The sequence below is a fragment of the Thermobia domestica genome, chromosome 1 (assembly GCF_964235325.1).
Source record: "Thermobia domestica chromosome 1, izTheDome1.hap1.1, whole genome shotgun sequence".
Classification (NCBI taxonomy): domain Eukaryota; kingdom Metazoa; phylum Arthropoda; class Insecta; order Zygentoma; family Lepismatidae; genus Thermobia; species Thermobia domestica.
Window position 1 is genome coordinate 105,178,430 of NC_137454.1, and position 20,176 is coordinate 105,198,605.

A 20,176-nucleotide genomic window follows, 5' to 3' on the forward strand; every position below is an offset into this window, starting at 1 on the left:
TTATGAATACTTTCCAAACATAGGTATTCAATTCTGAAGACCTCGTGATAAATATGTATTGGTTTCTTTATACATCTGGTTTCAAGAGTCAGCTTAAAATATGTATTTAAGCCGAATCTCGAAATCAGATGTGTACTAAGCAATACAATTGAAGATTTATAATCACATCTAGGTTATTTTCGAGGTGTTTTTCTTGGGCTGAGGGAGGTGAGGAGGTTGTTTTTCTTTTTAAAGGTGAGTCCCCCCCCTCAAAAAAAAAAAAAAAAAAAAACTAGTGGGTATGTGTGAACTGCGGAAAATTCCAACAACCTTGATTGATCCGCAGTTTGAATCCAACAAAAATGTCAGGTTTTTAGACACAAGATATAAGAATTACAGTATTATATTGATTTCTCCTTGCATGAAAGGATTTAAAAATAAGTCTACTATATAAAGTTTCTGCCCTTGTTATTTCTTTATTTACAGAATTGTATGAATTGATGTTTCTTGAACACTGATCCTCCCAATACAGTTTGAATTGCCAAAACAAAAGTATTGAGGTAATAACATTCACATAAGAAAGTAAATACTTAAACTAAAGAAAGACGCGTTCTACTTCTTATGTAACATTGCTTTCTGTTGATATTTCTGATACAGTGATTTTCCATTCTCTGCACCTTTCCTCCTTACTCACATATGAACATTCTTTACAACATTCGCTTTATAATATTTAAAACAAAAATAGTTTTCATAACTGAATAAAGCTCACGAAAAACAGGCAAAACAAATAACACAATCTTTGAAAAAAAATGAAGAAAAAAAGAACTTTGATCAATTTCGATCAAAATAGCAACGACTTGTCTTTGGTATAGCAGTGTTTGAATCGCATGACTTAAGTTACTTCTTTATTCCTCTGTTTAATCATTTTTAAGACAATATATTTTATATAGAACTACAATCTTTATATACCATATCGTTAACAGCTTATAAAAAATATTGTACATATTTCACAACTAGGTACTCAAAACGGGATCATGTTTTGTTTAAAAATATACATGGCACATTGGGAGTGACCATTCGATTCATCACTATACAGTATTTTTTTAAACACCCCGCTTACACACTATTATTTTTTTACGATTGTAAAAACTATTATTTTTTAATATTTTTTTCCGTCGAAATAATACCACAATTCATTCATTCTTGATATTAATTAGCAAAAAAAGCATGGGGCTTGAATGATGTCATGGAGGAACTTAACATGATAATGAAGAACCTCAGGGTGGTTGGAATAAGAGTATGCATCCTAACAAAAATAGTTTAGCTACCAAACTGAACTAAACAGAAACTTAAGATAATGATGCCTCCTTCTGGACCAAAGGCAATTCTGGTGCCAGCAAAAGCTCTTCATAAGCAGGAGATTCCCTCATTACAATTAGCGTAATTCCTGATTGATATGCAGCCGGTATCGTTATGTGCTCCGTAACAACACGTTGATATCCTGGAATGCTGGGTGCCGCATCTTCATGCAGAACATTCACTACTTGGCCTAGGAACAAAGAGAAAGATTTACATAAATTACATGTATTTTGAATTTTTCACTCTTATAAAAACTTTAATTTCTTTTTCTAATTTATTCAGTACCTTAAAAATAAATAGTACTAACTACGTCTGAAAGATATACTTATTTCTGAGAATAACGCAAGTTTGCGGGTCTATTTACATAAACTCTCACGTGCGTAATGCATAGTACACGTAGATGCACACTAGGCTAATGTAAAATTATGGGTGCGCCAAGCAGAGTGGGTCTCATGGTAGCAAATACAAGACAACTAATACATCTTTAGTATTTTGTCTACACTGAATATTTTATTTCGAGATAATTTTATAATAATTTTGTATTATACTAATTTTATTTTAGGAGTAAGTTATGGTAGATTTTCTTCATAAAAGTTAGAAGTAAATCTATAGTTTGAAACCTCGGGTTACAGATGTAACCACCTCGTATTGAAATTTATGTACTAAATTTCCAGTATATAATAAATTGTATAGCAACATGCATTTGATACTGTAAGGTTAGTTATTTTTAATTGGTTATTGATGGTATGGAACACATCATAATAATATAACAACCTACAACCTGAATAATGTTCCTTTTTTATTTATTTTAGCCGATATTTCCACGGGTACTTTATATAGTTTAAGACTATCCTCTATATTGGGCTTCACATATTTATGTTTTCACAAACAGTAATATGAATAAACTCTTTATATATTATAATAGTGTACTAACCTTAAATCTCACCTAAATAGATAGGTAATTTCAAGTACAATTAGATGATCTGGACCAGTACAATAGGCGAAATACCCTAGAGCTTGTGGAATTCCTGAGCTGCCGAATGAGGACGTTATATCCATCATAAAAAAAAGTCTGCCGTGCATTTGATATAAACACTGAAGTTAACATGATTGACGCATCTGATAAATAATTATGTATACGATAATGAGTTTATTGAATGTATTTAGATAAGAAAGGTTTGAAAGCATGGGTGGTGGTTCACTAATAACAGTTTCTAATAAATATCAAGTACAAGAAATCGAGATGAATATAAAGCATGTACATATCGTTTGTGTCAAGGTAATAATAGGAATGCGCTCATATATTATAATTACTGTTTACTTTCCACCAAAGTTGCAAATTAATTAAAAAAAAAAAAAAAAAAGTTTCGAAGATCTACTTCAGTTTCAGACTCATAATAATTATAGGGGATTTCAATATATCATCAACATCAGATTATAATTATGATTTAATGGAAAGTAATCATATACGTAAAGCTCTTGCAAACGTTTTAGCATTATTTAATTTAGTCAGTAAATAATATAATAAACAATAATGAAAGAACATTACAATTAATAATAACAAGTTCACACAACTTCAATATTTATTGAAGTGATAATTCATTAGTTACATAGGCAAACTAGGATGGAAAAAAATCTGTGCCTTAAACCTAAACTCCTCGATAGAGGATACGACAAGACAAGAAGATTGACATCATCCCTTTTATTGTTTGAGTTCCCTATTGCTATGAAAATATTACATGTTAAGTGTGGCACTATTACTGTCTACAATTACTGTAAAGCTGATTTCTATAATTCATATAAGGACATACAGAATGAACACTGGAAACAATTACATGATTATGAAAATTCAAATAATGCCCTAAATTATTTTTGTGTTGTATAAAATAAGGTAATTGATGAAAATATCTCTAACAGGAAACTACATAATAAACGGCCATGTTGGTTTATTTCTGAAATAATAAGCCTCTTAAAGGAGAAACAATTTTACAGAAAAAGAAGGAAATCATAATTATGTTCAATTTGTTGAACTACGTAAGAACCTGGAAAGACTAATTAACTAGTCATACAAATCATATATACATAACGTAAAAGAGAATATTCAAAGAAACCCAAAGCTTTTCTGGAACTTTATTAATAATAAGAAAAGAAACAACAGAATAATAACTGAAATGACACATGAAGGGAAAAATTTACAATGAAATAAGGAAACTGCTGATAGCTTTGGACAAGATTTCAAGACATGTATATTGCTCAAGTCCAACTTGTTATGAAATACCTGAACAAATACGTAATGAAGTGTCGTATTGCTTAGATATTAGTACAGTGACTGAAAATGAGTATAAGGATTCAATTAAAAAAAATAAAATAAAATAAAATAAAAATCAAATGAATCTACAGGTTATGAGGAAATTCCGACTTATATATTTAAAGGATGTGCTGATTTACTTTGCCTCTGTATATACAATCTTTCAAATGTATCCAGACATTTGGAACATAAGTAAAATTACACTCATATTCAAATCTGGAAATCCCAGTGAAGTTAAAACTATCGACCGATATCTCTTATGTCTACACCATGAAAAATATTTGAACAAATTATATACAAACGAATATTTACACAAGTGAAGTAATTTATTTCTATTTATCAGTATGGATTTTATCCTAACAGGAGTACGGATAAAAACTAATCGCCGTTACTCAATACCTATTTGATTCTTTTAATGGCGGTCATTCTGTATACGTTATTTATATGGATTTTTCAAAAGCCTTCGATAAAATAGATCATATACTCGTACTTCAGAAGTTGTCTAATTTTGGTTTATTCTATCGCTTGTTACGGCTGATCTTACATAAATGGGTGTAAACAGTTTGTTACACATAGACAGGCAAAATCATTTACATTGAAAGTGAAATCTGGCATACCACAAGGTTCAAATTTGGGACCATTATTTTTTCTGTTACTTATAAATGATCTTCTATGTGTCATAAAAATTTCAAAATGTCTTTTATTTGCTAATAATCTTAAACTATACAAGTAAATAACTAATTCTACAGAATGTTTAGAGTTGCAGAATGATTTAAATGAATGTTATGAATGGTCGCTGAATAACAAACTTATCTTTAATGTTAATCAAGTGTTTTGCAATTACATACTCTAGCAATATACTTAACTCTGAATATAAAATTAATGAGAGGTTAATTAAGAGAACAACTAATATACTTATTTATCATCAACATAACAAAAAATGTGTTAATGAAGCATACAAAACTCTTGACTTGTATTGCAGAATTCTGAAGAACTTGAAAATAACTCGTCTTTAATAACATTATTTAAGTGTTTTATTAGAAGCAAGCTAGAATGTATCTCGATACTGCAGAATCCGTATTACAAATGTTACATTAAGAAAACAGAGAATACAGGATAAGTTTCTGCGATATCTATACTACAAGAAATATAACAAATTTTCATATAAAGAAAATATTTCATACATATGACTATTACAAGAATTTACGTGTAGCACTTTACGTGCTAGAAGAAAAACTGCAGACCACTTGTTTCTATAAAGGAACATTCTATTGTAATATACACAGGGTTCATTATGAAGGTAATGAGCATTGCTTTAGAAAAACTGTTTTATTGTTTCGATTGTTACAAATCTTTAAAATTCCTCAAAATACGCTCCTTCTACATCGATACACTTCTGGAGACATGTTTTCCACGCCTGGAAAGCATCTTTGAAGTCCTCGGCTGGAATGGCTTTTAAAAACCTTGTACCATTGGCTTGAATATTCTGCACGGAGTCCCAATGTTTTCCTTTGAGGTGTCTCTTCAAACGGGGAAACAAAGAAGTCACTAGGAGCCAGGTCAGGACTATAGGGGGATGGGAGACCACTGGGGTTCTGCTCCGGGCCAGAAAGTCGACGACGGTGAAGGCGGTGTGACTTGGTGCATTGTCGTGGTGGAGTTTCATTGAGTCTTTGATGTCACTTCGAACGCGGGCGACCCTGCGTTTCAGTCTCTTGAGCACCTCTTGATAAAATCCTGCGTTGACAGGTTGTCCTGGTGGCACAAACTCGAAATGGATGATTCCTCGAACGTCGAAGAAGACAATGAGCATGGTTTTGATTCGGGATTTTCTCATGCGCGCCTTTTTGGGGCGGGGGGAGGATGAGGTGTGCCCCTCCGCACTCTGCCTTTTGGATTCTGGATCGTATTCGAACATCCAGGATTCGTCTCCAGTTACGACCGAGTCTAAAAAGTCCGGATCACTTTCACACAATGCTAACAACTCCTTGCAGCGCAAAACTCGAAGTTCTTTTTGTTCGTTCGTCAACACCTTCGGCACAAGCTTCGCACAGAGCTTTCGCATTTGCAGGTCCTCGGTCACTATCCCATGTACCGCAAATGTTGACACGTTTAGGGTGTCCGCGATCTGTTGAATGCTCACACGCCGCTTTAAGCGCAACATTTCACGCACACGGTTAACATTGTCGTCGGTCCTGGCCGTTGTTGGGCGTCCAGAATGGGGCTCGTCGGCGACTTCCTCCCGACCCTCCTTGAACGACTTGTGCCATTTTCCGACCTGGGATCTTGACAAACACTCCTGCTTGTAGGCCTCTTTTAGCATCTGGTAAGTTTCCGTAGTATTCTTACCCAACTTGACGCAAAATTTTATGGCGTAGCGTTGTTCGACCGAACCCTCCATTGCGCCGTGTTACAACTTGTAAAAACGTGCTTCACGCGGATCGACATCCACACGCTGTCACTGCTCGCAGCAGACTGACTCCGGACGCGTTTGGAAGGACAGACCACCCACTACTTTTTCCGCGCCGGGAGCGCGCGCTGATGTGGCTTGTTGAGTCAGGGTAGCATCATGCTCATTACTTTCATAATGAACCTTGTATATATAATGAACCCCCGGAGTGGCACACCTCATCCTCCCCCCGCCCCAAAAAGGCGCGCATGAGAAAATTCCGAATCAAAACCATGCTCATGTGTCTTCTTCGACGTTCGAGGAATCATCCATTTCGAGTTTGTGCCACCAGGACAACCTGTCAACGCAGGATTTTATCAAGAGGTGCTCAAGAGACTGAAACGCAAGGTCGCCCGCGTTCGAAGTGACATCAAAGACTCAATGAAACTCCACCACGACAATGCATCAAGTCACACCGCCTTCACCGTCGTCGACTTCCTGGCCCGGAGCAGAACTCCAGTGGTCCCCCATCCCCCTATAGTCCTGACCTGGCTCCTAGTGACTTCTTTGTTTCCCCGTTTGAAGAGACACCTCAAAGGAAAACATTGGGACTCCGTGCAGAATATTCAAGCCCATGGTACAAGGTTTTTAAAAGCCATTCCAGCCGAGGACTTTAAAGATGTTTTCCAGGCGTGGAAAACACGTCTCCAGAAGTGTATCGATGCAGAAGGAGCGTATTTTGAGGAATTTTAAAGATTTTAACAATCGGAACAATAAAAAGTTTTTCTAAAGCAATGCTCATTACTTTCATAATGAACCCTGTATATATATATATATATATATATATATATATATATATATATATATATATATATCTATATCAAAACTCACTACTTGTTAGAATTACAAGACAATACAACATCTTAAATAGTGATAATACAAGTGTAACGAATTCGTATTTCAAATAAAAAATGTATTTAAAGGTAAGTAATCAGTACGAAAATGAATTTTTCACAATTTTGTTTTGTTATCTATTGATATTGTACCAACTACGTATATATACTGTATATTGTTACGTTTCTCTCTTTTACTGTTTTTCTTTTTTTTTTTCTCATTTTCAATTTCGAGATTTCCTTACTCTGTATTTTAGTTTACATTATTATCATTAGTAGTATTAATATATATCATTTTGTATGCATTATGCAATATTAATTTCATTCTTATATATTATAATGCCTATTGTAAAAGGAACAACAGCTCTGTTATAGGTGACAGACACATAAATAAGTATTCTTTATTTTTTAAGTATCTAATCCTGTAATCTTCTTGCACCATTAGTAGGTTTAAATCCTTACTCAGTGTTGGAAGACATATGTAATATAGAAGATGACAGGACTAGATACAAAAAATACAGAACAGGTGGGATTTAGGGTTAGTACACTAAGTATTATAAATAAAGAGTTTGTGTATATAGTTTTCACACCACCGTTTGTTAGACCATAAATATGTGAAGACCAGCATAGAGGATAGTCTTAAGCCTTAGCTTTGAAGAAGAGTGCCAGTGGAAAATATTAAAAATATCGGCTAAAAATATATAAAAAAAAGGAACATTATTCAGGTTAGCAATAGTTATTTGCTTAGTTGAGTTCATTTAAGTTTGCATTTGTAATTCGCGTTCTTCATGTAGGGTAACTGTAGTGTCAGAGTCCAATTACTGTATTCAAACCATGCCATCTTCAGTGAAATATAGAAACCGTCTAGGATATTTGTTTAGTTGAGAAAAATAACCCAGACGGTTTCTATATTTTACTGAAGATTGCGTGGTTTGAATACAGTAATTGGACCTTGGCAGTACACTTACCTTACATGAAGAACGCGAGTTATAAATGTTAACACTACAAAAATGAATTAAGAGACTTAAATTTACACTTGCTGAGTAAATTTTAATGCACGAAGTTACTATACTTAATGTTCTAAAACTCCTACTTTTCAATTGTTTATTTATTCTTGTACTTGGTCTATGTGGGAGAACAGGTATGCACTCAAGCGTTGTTTTTAAAGGGAGCATTCAAATCCACTTTTGTCACATTAAAACTCGATAAACCGTATTTATGTTCTGTACTGTATATTATATAGCTTTCAATTTCGTTTTATTAATCCATCATATAAACAAACAATGAACTGAACTAACATTGATTCAAACAGTTTTTCTGTGTTTTGGAGCCTTACAGTCCAGACTCTGGTACCTTTGAAGGTTTTACATGTGTGATAATAATTTGAAAATAATGTGTACCATTTTCTTAACTATTTTACTCGCAGGGAACTTTTGACCTTCAGCGCTAAATCCTTGACTCAATAATAATGCACTGTGCAGCCGTTTCAGTTTACGTTTCGCTCTAACGCAGCGTAAGACCGAAAATTTACAAATATTTCCTCTCTCAAGTATTTTGTCAATAAAAGTATATTGATCAGGTGAAATCTCCTTGGTTTGGGATATTTTCTTGCATGTTGCTCGATATTTTCCAGGAAGTCAGTCACAAATTTCCCTACTTCATTTATCTGTTGTTTCCGGCCTTCATGCAATTGCGTCATTATTTATGTTGACATGATTTTCACGAAAATGAGTAACCTAATGGGTAACTATGCTATTATCCATTGCGTATATATATATATACGCAATATATAACTGTCACAATACACGAACTGCCTGCAGATACCAACTCTAATATACAATATTTCCAAATGTAGTAACTCGCCTATCGCTTACGAATAGATTCTCTCTGCACGTCGAATTTTAGCAACTACTGTAGCCTTTCAGCCTTCTCTTTTACTTGTTACGAACAGCTTCGTGATATACTTTAAAATGTGCATACTTCATACACGTAGAGTTTATCCAAACTGTGCTGTTTCATTAGGCTCAAGTTTCTGGTTTACACGAAAACAATTAATACGCTACGCAACAGCTGCACTGACTTTGTCTCCCGCCATTTTAAAATAACAATCAGCATGGTAGACAAAAAAAATATGCATCAGGAGTGGCAAAACGTCTGCCACTAGCACAGCACGCACTAGCACTCACTTTCATTTTCTTTAATTCACTTCTAGAAGGAAAGTTGGAGCTCTATTTCGTGTTATGCAAAGCGGAGTAAAGTCTTTCCAAGTTGCCTAATTTTATCACAGCAACACAAGCGTTATACAGCAAACACATACATTTAGCCTTTGACATAATAAAGAAGAAATCATATTCCCATTCTCTATGAGCATAGTATGTTTCTGGCCTTTTATTCGAAATCATTTTAATTCAACTTGAAACTCATAAAATAAAAACAACTACCGAAATATTTGCAGAATTCAAAACACACGCGCGATTAGCCGTTGTTATTACTAGTCCACAACACCCAGTCGTTTACTTGAGCCACTCCCACTTGGCAGGCAGTTGAGAAAGACGAAACAGAATTCACCTTATGTTTATTACTTCGTGATTTGCGTGTAAGATTTCTTTTCAGATAGCATAACTTTTTTCTACAAAGTTTCGAGATCAATCTGATACTCAGCGGCAAAAGACTGTTTGACCAGATGCTAAATGGTTAATGTGTAAAGAAAGAAACAGTAACTTACTAAAGCAAATTCAGTTTTTGACATGATGTTCCTATACATTAAAGGCGGCTACGCTGCCCATCAAAAGATGAAATTGCGTGTATTGATAAGACCCATACTCACCAAGTACATTAAGTGTTTTCCATCTGGAATCGTGATTATTCATCAGAGTCCGAAGATCACACCTATCATTCCACCGTGAAATTATATCACGGCGTCTCACCATCAGCACTGATGGACTACACAGTTGAACCATGAGAGCACCCTCAGGAACACACTCTAATGGATTTGTTAAATATATTCCTCTAGGTCCAACTCCAAATATCATTTGATGGTGCCAAGCATCCGGTATCGTATTTCTAGGAGCTACACCTTTCTGCAAATTTAGTGTTGCAATTGGGACTGCACCTACAAAGAAATAAATTCCATAGTCAGTAATTTTCATTATTTCTACGACCAATAATACATGGAAAGAAGTTCCATAAAGAGGAGTGAAGAAAGGAATGGTGATGTAATTTCCAATACAAAGAAATAAAAAGAGAGAGAGAGAGAAAAAAAAACACAAAAAAAAATTAACCTCCAATATTTCAGTATCAGTCAAATACAGAATGTCATTAATATCTGCTTGTGTTTACTAAATATTCACTCACACCCAGCACTCAAATTAGAACATTTGTGCTTGTCAAAAAATACTACAACTGTAACGATAAGCATTTTATTTTGTTGCTTGCTGGATAAAATTACACGATTTACTCTTTTCCTGGGGAAGCACGCAAGAACGTCATGAAAATACTTTAAATCCCATTAATTCTTAAAGATAATGTGATAACGGTATCTTACTTTACACAATATATATGACGTAATGCAACATTTATTTCCCAATTCAATGAAGGAAAGTTTCCCACTAAGTAAACTTACGATGTTTCAAGTTTGCACTATTGTAGTTATTACAAGCTTTTTGAAATCAATAACGGTAGTTCTAAAATGTTTTTAGATAATAAAACCACTTTCAATTAAAAAGAAAACAAATACTTGTAGGCAGTAATTCAATTGCTATAATAATATCCAATACACAACATGAAACATTCTAAAATCTACAAAATAGTCGCCATGTTGGCTGAAAGAATACGATTCATTCAAAATAGAAGTTTTAACCCTGCATTTGTCAAACAATACAGAAACCAAGGCAAATTAATGTTTGTACACACTGAAGCTCTTAAATATACTATTTCATAATTAAATTTTGTTTAATGCTACCTACGATCTGTTGGATGAAATTTGAAAAATTGTGAAGTATATATATGTTGTAAGAATAGAACTGACAAGAGATATGGAACCCAACAGAAAAGATGAAATATACTGTATATTATATATATATATATACAGTGAAACCTGTCTATGTTGGCCATCATCCGTTCCATTGAAAAGTGGCCAACTTAGACAGGTGGCCAACTTACAGAAAATAAGTGTGATTGGTGTATTTTTAGAATAGAATTTCTAGTATTATTTGATTGTAAAATTTTAATGAGCAATACCACGACAGCTACTTTTAAATAATGTATATTGAGTTATCATATCAATATACAGTACTAGAAAAAGAATACTACAGTATATTTAATATATGTACCTTTTTCTTTCTGAAAACTAGTCTAGTACACTGAATTAATCGGATGGAAAACACAATCATACAAACAACTATAAAATCGAAACATATGTACGCAGTTTATTGAAATTGGTATTGTAGCAAACTGAGTTATTCAGATTGAAAACAAGAAAAGTAAAGTTATAAATACAATAATTTATATGCAGTTTATATGATTTTTTCGGCAGTGACAAAAACATTTCTGTAGATACCTTTCGAAAATTAGCAAATCAGTTATTAATAACAAATTTATTCATTGTGCTTCATTCTAGACGTATGTCTTTTATTCTTTTTTGCACATATGAACATTCTAATTTTGTGGTAACTTACTCTTCTTAATGAGCTACAAGTGTTTCCCTTGGAGCGAAAGACGTTTTGAGAAAATCTTAAGGGAATTCATGTCTCAAATTCTCCGCTACCTTTCGACAATCAGTCACGTGCCAATAAATGACAATTGAGATGGTTAGATTTAACCTCGAGAATTTTCCGGAATTACTTTAAGCTCCCCACTGATGAAAGGAGCCGATATAGCTAATGACTTTACCAAAACAGACAGGGTAAACAAATACGTACAACCATTTCCTGAATTCCTGTACGTGCTTTTTCTTATTCACATCTTTCTTTCACCACCCCTTTGTCAGGGTAGTATTCTGGCCATTGACCTCCAAGAACAAATCGTGGGAATCTATGCTTCTCTGTCTCCAGTAACAAATACAGAACATTTGGCTCTCATGCGGGAATACGAAAGAGTTAAGAAAAATAACTAAACTTATTCGCGTGGCCAAGATACACAGGTAAATTTATCATTATCAACATAGGATAAACATTGCTTCAATGCGGCCAACTTCCAAGATAGACAGGTGGCCAACTTACAGAGTAATAAGTAACGAATGTCTTATGGGAAAATGCAGGTTCAAGACGAACCAGGCCAAGATAAGCAGGTGGCCAACTTAGAGAGGTGGCCAAATTGACAGGTTTTACTGTATATATATATATATATATATATATATATATAAATATAAACCACTGTTGTAAAAATTGAGTTTCTAAAATAGTACATAATTATAATGTAACGATTTAATCAGTTCATACATTCAAATCAAATCACGGGTTCGTTGCTAAAATGTGGAATCAATCATATGGATTTTTCTGTTTGTTTGTGTTTGTCTTTTTTTATAAGCATATATACTGAACTGATTTTACGTTCTTGCTTAACTAAATGTTTTGACAATAGAGAAGTTGTGCTTTATCATTATTTGAAAATTTGAAGTGGTAAATCGGACATCCATTGTAATTCTGGAACATACGAAGTATTTTTGCTTTGTGTGGAATGATATACTAGGATCTTTTAAATACAATAAATGAATTTAAAACTGTATCTTATTCTACAGTAATGATTTTAATAGAAAATAAATAAATACTCAGCTGTTAGAGTAAAGTTACATTTTTACAAAATATTCTTACACTAAAAGAAAGCTTCATACTCACCACAAAGGTCCCAACAAATTAAGCAGCACTTCCGAGGAACTTTCCCTCAGCTTACTTGCGTTTGGAAGTAACATTAAGGTAAAAACATACGGGAAAGAAAAAGGACGAAAAAAGATGAAGCAGATATACACTTCACGTCAAAAACTAAATATGGCATATGAACCATCATGCCACACTATACAGCTAGTCACTGTACACTTCTACACTGTATACACTGTACAGTGACTAGCTTCATAGTGTGGTATGATGGTGCATGTACATATTTAATTTTTGACGTGAAGCATATATCTGCTGCATTTTTTTCGTCCTTTTTACCATCCCACATGTTTTTACCGTAATAGCATTTTTTCAAACGCAAGTAAGCTGAGGAAAAGTTGCTCGGAAGTGCTACTTAATTTGTTGAGACCTTTGTGGTGAGTATGAAACCTTCTTTTAGAGTTCCAAACTATGCTATACATAAATGTCGGGAATCTTATAGAACGGCTTTGTCCGCCCATCTGTCGAAGGTATCAGAGCAAAAACGGTAAAGTGATATCGAGATGAGATTTCTTGCAATCGATTTCTCTTCCTAAGAATACGTTCCATCCCCTCTCTTGACCCTCTATTCAAACTAGAAATATACAAATTAACAAATTCCGGTTTTAACATTTACCGCTATAGAAGAAAACTAAGGGATAGCAAGTAGGCCTAATGGCTTTTTGATATGGATTCAGTGTCCGAGAAACAGATTTTATTTTTGATCTTATTACTCTATTGCAACCAGTAGTTATAGATGTATTATTTCAAGTCTGAAAATTGAATGCAGATAGTTTGGAAGTCTACCGCAGTTTCACACTGTGAAACGGAACTCATTTGTTTATTTCCTATATTCACTACTACCACCACTCGCAATCTGTCCCTGTATAAGAATCGAATGAATTTGATAACCTCTAATTCCAATCCAATATAGTACTTCCAGGCAAAATCTTGATCGGAGACTTTTCTATTTAATATAAAGCTATTTTTTTTTTCCTCTGTACACTTTTCACCAATTTTTCTTACGAACCAACAACACTTATTACTTCCTATCTTGTCTGTCGTTCCACAACTTTCTCCTATTTCAGCATATTTCATCATAGTCGGAACGATTCTTTCTTCTTTTCTCCGCCATATTTTCTTTTATCTATCTCAATTGCCTTTCCATTCCTCATCACGCATTAACCATAATATAATCTTTGCATTTTTCTTTAATGTCTACAAAATAGAAATTGTTCCATAACGTACGAGTTGAATCGTACTGTTAAGTTTCAGGCATACAACACATTCTGTATTCTTTTAATGGTGTTTAACATCCTTCCTTTCTTTCTTTTTATCAGTGCCAAGACTATATGAGACGAAGGTTTATATCATAATGTGATCAAAACTACACGAACTCCCACTGATGGTATACACAAGGTCAATGTTAACAAGTGTAATGTCTAGTGAAACATTAACATGTATTGGTTATAATTTAAGACTATGAAGAACATAAAATCTACAGTTTTATATTAGACTAGCCTTTAACTAGCTGGGGGCTCCACCACCAGACCACCGAGTCTGCTCGGCCTACGGCCTCGCATTTCTTATCTATCGGCCTTTGCATCGACAGTGAATTTCGTGAACTTGCTCTTCATATTTCCTGAATCTGCGCATCCGGGGGCTTCGTCCCCACATGATGCCTTTGCTCGGCCTATGGCCTCGCACCTTTTGAACCCACAATTCTATTGTTTCTTCTCCTATTTCAACTATCTAAAAGATAATATTTTGTATCCCAAGAAAACGCCCATTTAAATAGCATGGGATTTTTTCATCCTCCTTTAGACCCCTAAAAATTTAAAAATATTCACTTTTGGCAATTTTCCTATCGGTTAGTCCTAGAAGGCTACAATCATGCCAAATTACATCATTCTAATCCTGCCGGAAGTGCCTAAACATTTTGGGGTGTAGAAGACGTCCCATATAAATAACATGGAAAAGATTTTTCAATTCCCCATAAAACCACTCTACGGCTGGAAATTTTTATTTCTGATGATTCACTTACATAACGCTAACGAAAACGTACAAGCATACCGAATTTCAAGTTTTTATTCCAATTCTAAGTATCTAAAACATGAAATTATAGGTCCAAAAAAGGACCATTTAAATAACATAGGGAAGTTCTTCATCCCCTCTTTAGACCCCCTAAATATTAAAAATATTCACTTTCGGCAATTTTCCTGTGGGTTTGTCCCGAAAAGCTACAATCATAACAAATTTAATCATTGTAGCCCTACACGAAGTGCTCAATAATTTATGTCAGCTCATCTAGTTTTATATGTAGTTAGGATTTCCACTATCGACAGGCGAACAATTTTTATTCAGATTAATTTTTGGTAACTAGTTTACTTATTTCTAATACGAATGGATAAATGTTCATACTTATTAATCAGCATTGATATCCGGAAACTGTGAATATGTTGAAACACTCGAGTTTATCAAAATTATTGTTGGAATTGTAAACAAATTCTTTATTTTACATAATGAAAATCCATACACACAAATACATGCAACATGTCGGAGAACTCAAGAGGTTCGGTTGTGAACTATTACAAATATTCAATGTGTTCTTTCCTGCCATACCCTAGCATGTTACATGTAAGTGTGTGTAAAGTTACGAGCGCCTTTAATTCGTCAATTGTATGAGTTGTGGAGGATATCAAACTGTATCTTTAACGTAGTCCTAGAGGGAAAAATCGCAAAGGGAAAAAAGTCTGGGGAACGTGCCGGCCATGACAGAAGTTTATCATCACTTCCGAGTCCAATCCAACGATGTGGTAGTTTTTCTATCCAAGAATAATATAATCTTGTCGGAATATGAGAGAAAATAACCACATCGGTCAACGTATCAAGGAAATTATTCGTGTAGTACAGTTTCCTCCACGCCAAACAAAGGACCGTAAACCTTCTCTCTTGGTAGAGCGCAAAATACATTCACTTTAAGGGAAAAAATGAAATGAAATCTTTGAGTTTTACGTCCCACGCCTATGCCGGTTAGGCTAAAGGAGACAGTGATGAGTGATGAATGAAATGGTGGAATGAAGAAAATGGGAGGAAACGGGAGAACCCCGAGAAAACCCACGCACACGGTGTTTGTCCACCACAAAGTTCACTTGGCGGGGGCTGGGATCGAACTCACTCACTTTAAGGAAGTCCCGACAACAAAATCGTGTGGATTTATGTTACCCAAATACGTACGCAGCTTGTGTGTTTACTTTTCTAATTACTTGAAACGTTGCATCGTCTGTAAAGCCTAGGTTCTCTGAATAGTGGTTATCTTCACCCATGAGCACTTGCATATCAGCGCACAACTTTTCCCAAGCACAACGATTGGCGGGTTTCATGGATAGACGTTTCGTAGAATATGCCACAATATTGTGGGTGGAATTTTTCAAGTTACCTGGATCCAGCTGGAATCGATCTTTTCGGATTCCGTAAGTAGGTCGCACGAACTCACTCTATAACATGCAGACAATGAAGGTCTTCCATTGCTTCTGCACTTGTAAATACAACCCCTGTCTTTGAACTGTGTGTATCATCTTTTAATGGAATTGTCAGACGGTGCATCCTTTCCATAACGCGTACGAAAACGTTGCTGTACAATTTAACGGACGTCACTGTGTGATATTCAAGAAATATAAAAAACCTTTTTAATATCAGTCATATTGTACAATTGTAAAACTCCCATCTACAGGCAGAATTTAGAAACAAAGGCATCAAAACAAACTACAATCAAAAATCTGTGCTATTTACATGCGTTTCCGTTAAGTGTCAATAACCCAGATCCAATACAACAATGACGAAATAACAACAACCATTTTAAAAACCTTGTATTTTCCTGACTTGTTAAAGATATACGTACCTTTCCTCATCCAAAACGAAAGCCACTTGGTTAATGAAAATGCCCTCTCGGGATACATATGAAAAAACCTAGCATATAGTTCTCCATCAGAAGCACATTCCACACCCCGAATAATATCTCCATGTGTTGAACCAGCAACTGAGCGTGAAAAGAGATACTGGGGAACCGGGGCTGTCTCGGCTCGCAGTCTTGTCTGTACGCCTTCTCGAACTTTATCTATGGACACTGGAATATTTAATGCCAACTGAAAAATAAATAAAAACAAATTCAGCATTTAATAAGAAATTGCATTCAATAAGTACTATTCTACCAATAAAGGGGAAAGAAACCGAATCCGTTTACTTACATTCATAAATGACGTTCTGATAAGTAAGCTTGCAATGCAGCCGTGAAAGACAAGAATAAATTCGCTGTTGTTTAACTTATCTGGATGAAGTCTCGATCAAATTAAAAATGAAATCTTTGAGGTTTACGTCCCACGGTTATATCGGCTAGGCTAAAGGGGATGGTGATGATGAAACAATGAATGAAATGGTGGAATAAAGAAAGTGGGGGAAACGGGAGAACTCCGAGAAAACCCACGCACGCGGTGTTTGTCCACCATACTTGGCGCAAACTCGGAACGAACCAGGGACCCCAAGCACTAGACCGATTAAATTAAATATAAGGTATTTTTTCTTTTCACGGCTACTGAATTCATAACAATATTTCATTCTACATCTAACGACAAAGAATATAACAATGTTGTCATTAACATAGTTTGATTTAGTACTGACCGTGGACAAATATACTTACTACTCTATAGAGACCTGCACGGCCCGGGCTCGGCCCGAGGCCCGAAACCCGGCCCGGCCCGCGGGCCGACTCTGTTATTTCTTTAGGCCGGGCCGGGCCGGGCCTGGGCGGGCCGACACTGATTTCTCTTCAGGTCGGGCCCGGCTGGGGCCGATTAATTGCAATAATTATTGACTTTCATTAAACGATAATTAGAATAAAGGCAAACGTTGAAGAAGTGTGCCCGTGAAAATGTTACAAAATGAAACTTTTAAAATTTATCGGGCCCGGGCCAAGAATTTAAAAAAAACCTATAGGGCCGGGCCGGGCTTGGACCGAAAATCTCCGAAACTTTTCGGGCCCGGGCTGGGCCGGGCCTAGGCACATTCGGGCTGGATTGGGCTCGGGCCGAAAAATTCGGCCCGTGCAGGTCTCTACTACTCTATGAACTTTATTTCAAAATCTTTTAAGACCTTTGTACTTTTGCATGTGTAAATAAACCGACTCGTTTTAGAAAACTAAATATAATGAAGACTGCAATTATTTCGATATGTATGCAGAGTCATAATTGCTTCAAAGCAGATTTATCATAGCCTGTATATATATATATATATATATATATATATATATATATATATATATATATAAAGACTGTGATTTAGAAGATTATAATGAAGACTTGAGAGGCAAATCACCATAAAAGATTTGAATGCTGCGAACAGAAAATATTACATATAGAAGCTGATACAATAGGCTACAATAATAATAATGAATTAAAAGTCAGTTATAAACTTAACCGATTAGGACCTTTGTCCGAAAGTAAAGATATACAAAGTCTTGAATTCAAAATAGTTTTAAAATTATCAAATAAAGATGGACAATGATCTAAAATCAGTTCCACTCGAAATAAATTAGTCGAAATTCCTAAATTTTCAAGTCTATCAAACAAAAACAATTTGTCATATTGGTTAAAATATACTGGAGATAAATATAACAAACTTATTGGTAGATTGTAATAAATTTAGTATATTCATTAGTCTTTGTGACAAATACTCTAAGATCTTTCAAAACTTATAGAGATCTTTCAAAACTATATAATTATGGTCAGTTTAAATTATAATATTTTGTAACTCTTCTTAAAATTTCAGATTCTGAATTGAATGGGAAAAATGTGGACTGATTCCTTATTTAATAATTTAGTACTCTTATACCTACTTTTCCAAACAATATCTCCTTCTGTCAAATATTTGAGAGAGGTGGTTATAATTTTATTTAGGTTTTCACATAAATTTAAAAAATAGTTTTACAAGGATACGAATAGGCAGGTATAAAGATCTTGAGATCTTTTGACTCATACTCTCCAGGAATAGAAAACTCTACTTTGAGGAACGTCCGTGGTAAGAAAAGTGATTGAAAACTTGGTTTAAGTTAATATCTATGCAAATACAAGGTAACAATTTTCATTTATCTATCTATTACAATGCTACAGTACGAATTAAGAGCGACCGAGCTCTAACCTATAACCTTAGCTTTCAAACCTTTGATTTACGGTTATTTGTGATTTCACGTTTATAACAAAGACAAATATTTTTAAAAGAGTGTACTTTATATAAATTACTTAAAGAAATATTTTTCACAAAGTTTATCCTTTTAAATTATTGTTCGAAGGTCTTTGCCTTTAATAAGCCTTCTCCGAAATAAATGCAAATGAATTGTGCTGCCATCTTTGGAGCTCTTTTAAACTACGTTTATATGTTTATGGCCAATCCTTTCGACAATGAGATCTCGGAAACTACAGGCTCTAGAAAGATGACGTTTTCACTGATCGATTGCAAATTTCATGTAGATTGTCCAGTTCTAATTGAATATTTTTTTTTTTTTTTAAAAAAAGGCACTATTTCTTTATTCCATTTTCCGGGTTCATTGGAAGTGTTGGAATTAAAAAAAAAAACTAAAGCATCACATCCTAAGCATTATACGTTCGAACACCATATTGTTGTATATAGGGGTTGTATATGTCTCAGGCGTTTGTTTCATGGCCAAATAATAATGGAAAAGGAAGGATAACCATTTCTCCAGTGTAACATGAACCTTTTTTTGGGAGTGCTTTGCCCAATCAACACCATATATAACTGACATTATGATTACTTGTGTATGTAATGTATTTGCTTATTACATACTGCATGCAAGAAGAAAGAAAACATTGGTCATACATGAATTAGAAACTCCAACCGGAAGCAGGCTCAAATCTTGCAAATGGTACGAGATATTGAGAAAAAATAATCGAAAAAAGTCTCCCCTTTATGATATCCCTTGGCTTTTTTTAAAAAAACAATACGTCTTTCACTTGTGTTTGTAAAGGGACATGTACAGATGTTGTAAGGAATGATAAGGAGATTTATGTTCATATGCGAATGATGCGCTGTGTAGAGAGCGCAGGTTCAGCTAGTTTATACATTATAAAATGACATCTCTCCCAAGTTTACTTTATAGATTAACCCGCGATCAACGCCATAGGTCGCGTGTATAGATTTTTTTCTAACACACCATTTTATCTTTAATACACTAACATACTTACTAATTCTGGGTACGTACGTTTTCAGCATTTCTGAACTGTTGCAGACAGATTGCACGGAAACAATAATGTAGGAGTAGTTCGGGAGGTATTTTAAAAATAACTTCAGTGAAAAAAAAAGAAGAAAAAGTTATAGCTAAAAATGTATT

General features: G+C 34.6%; 1 protein-coding gene across 2 annotated transcripts in view; it reads right to left on the bottom strand.

Annotated features, from left to right (window-relative positions):
- Positions 1-430: 430 nt before the first annotated feature.
- Positions 431-20,176, bottom strand: part of LOC145687932 (uncharacterized) — a 39,468-nt gene continuing 19,722 nt past the window's right edge. For both annotated transcript variants that reach the window (XM_081761504.1, XM_081761512.1), the window contains exons 4-6: positions 16,679-16,922; positions 9,756-10,040; positions 431-1,528 (exon numbers count right to left, since the gene is read on the bottom strand). In XM_081761504.1, the coding sequence (XP_081617630.1) occupies positions 1,329-1,528; positions 9,756-10,040; positions 16,679-16,922 (729 nt within the window). In that variant the 3' untranslated portion in view covers positions 431-1,328. The remainder of the gene's footprint in view (positions 1,529-9,755; positions 10,041-16,678; positions 16,923-20,176) is intronic.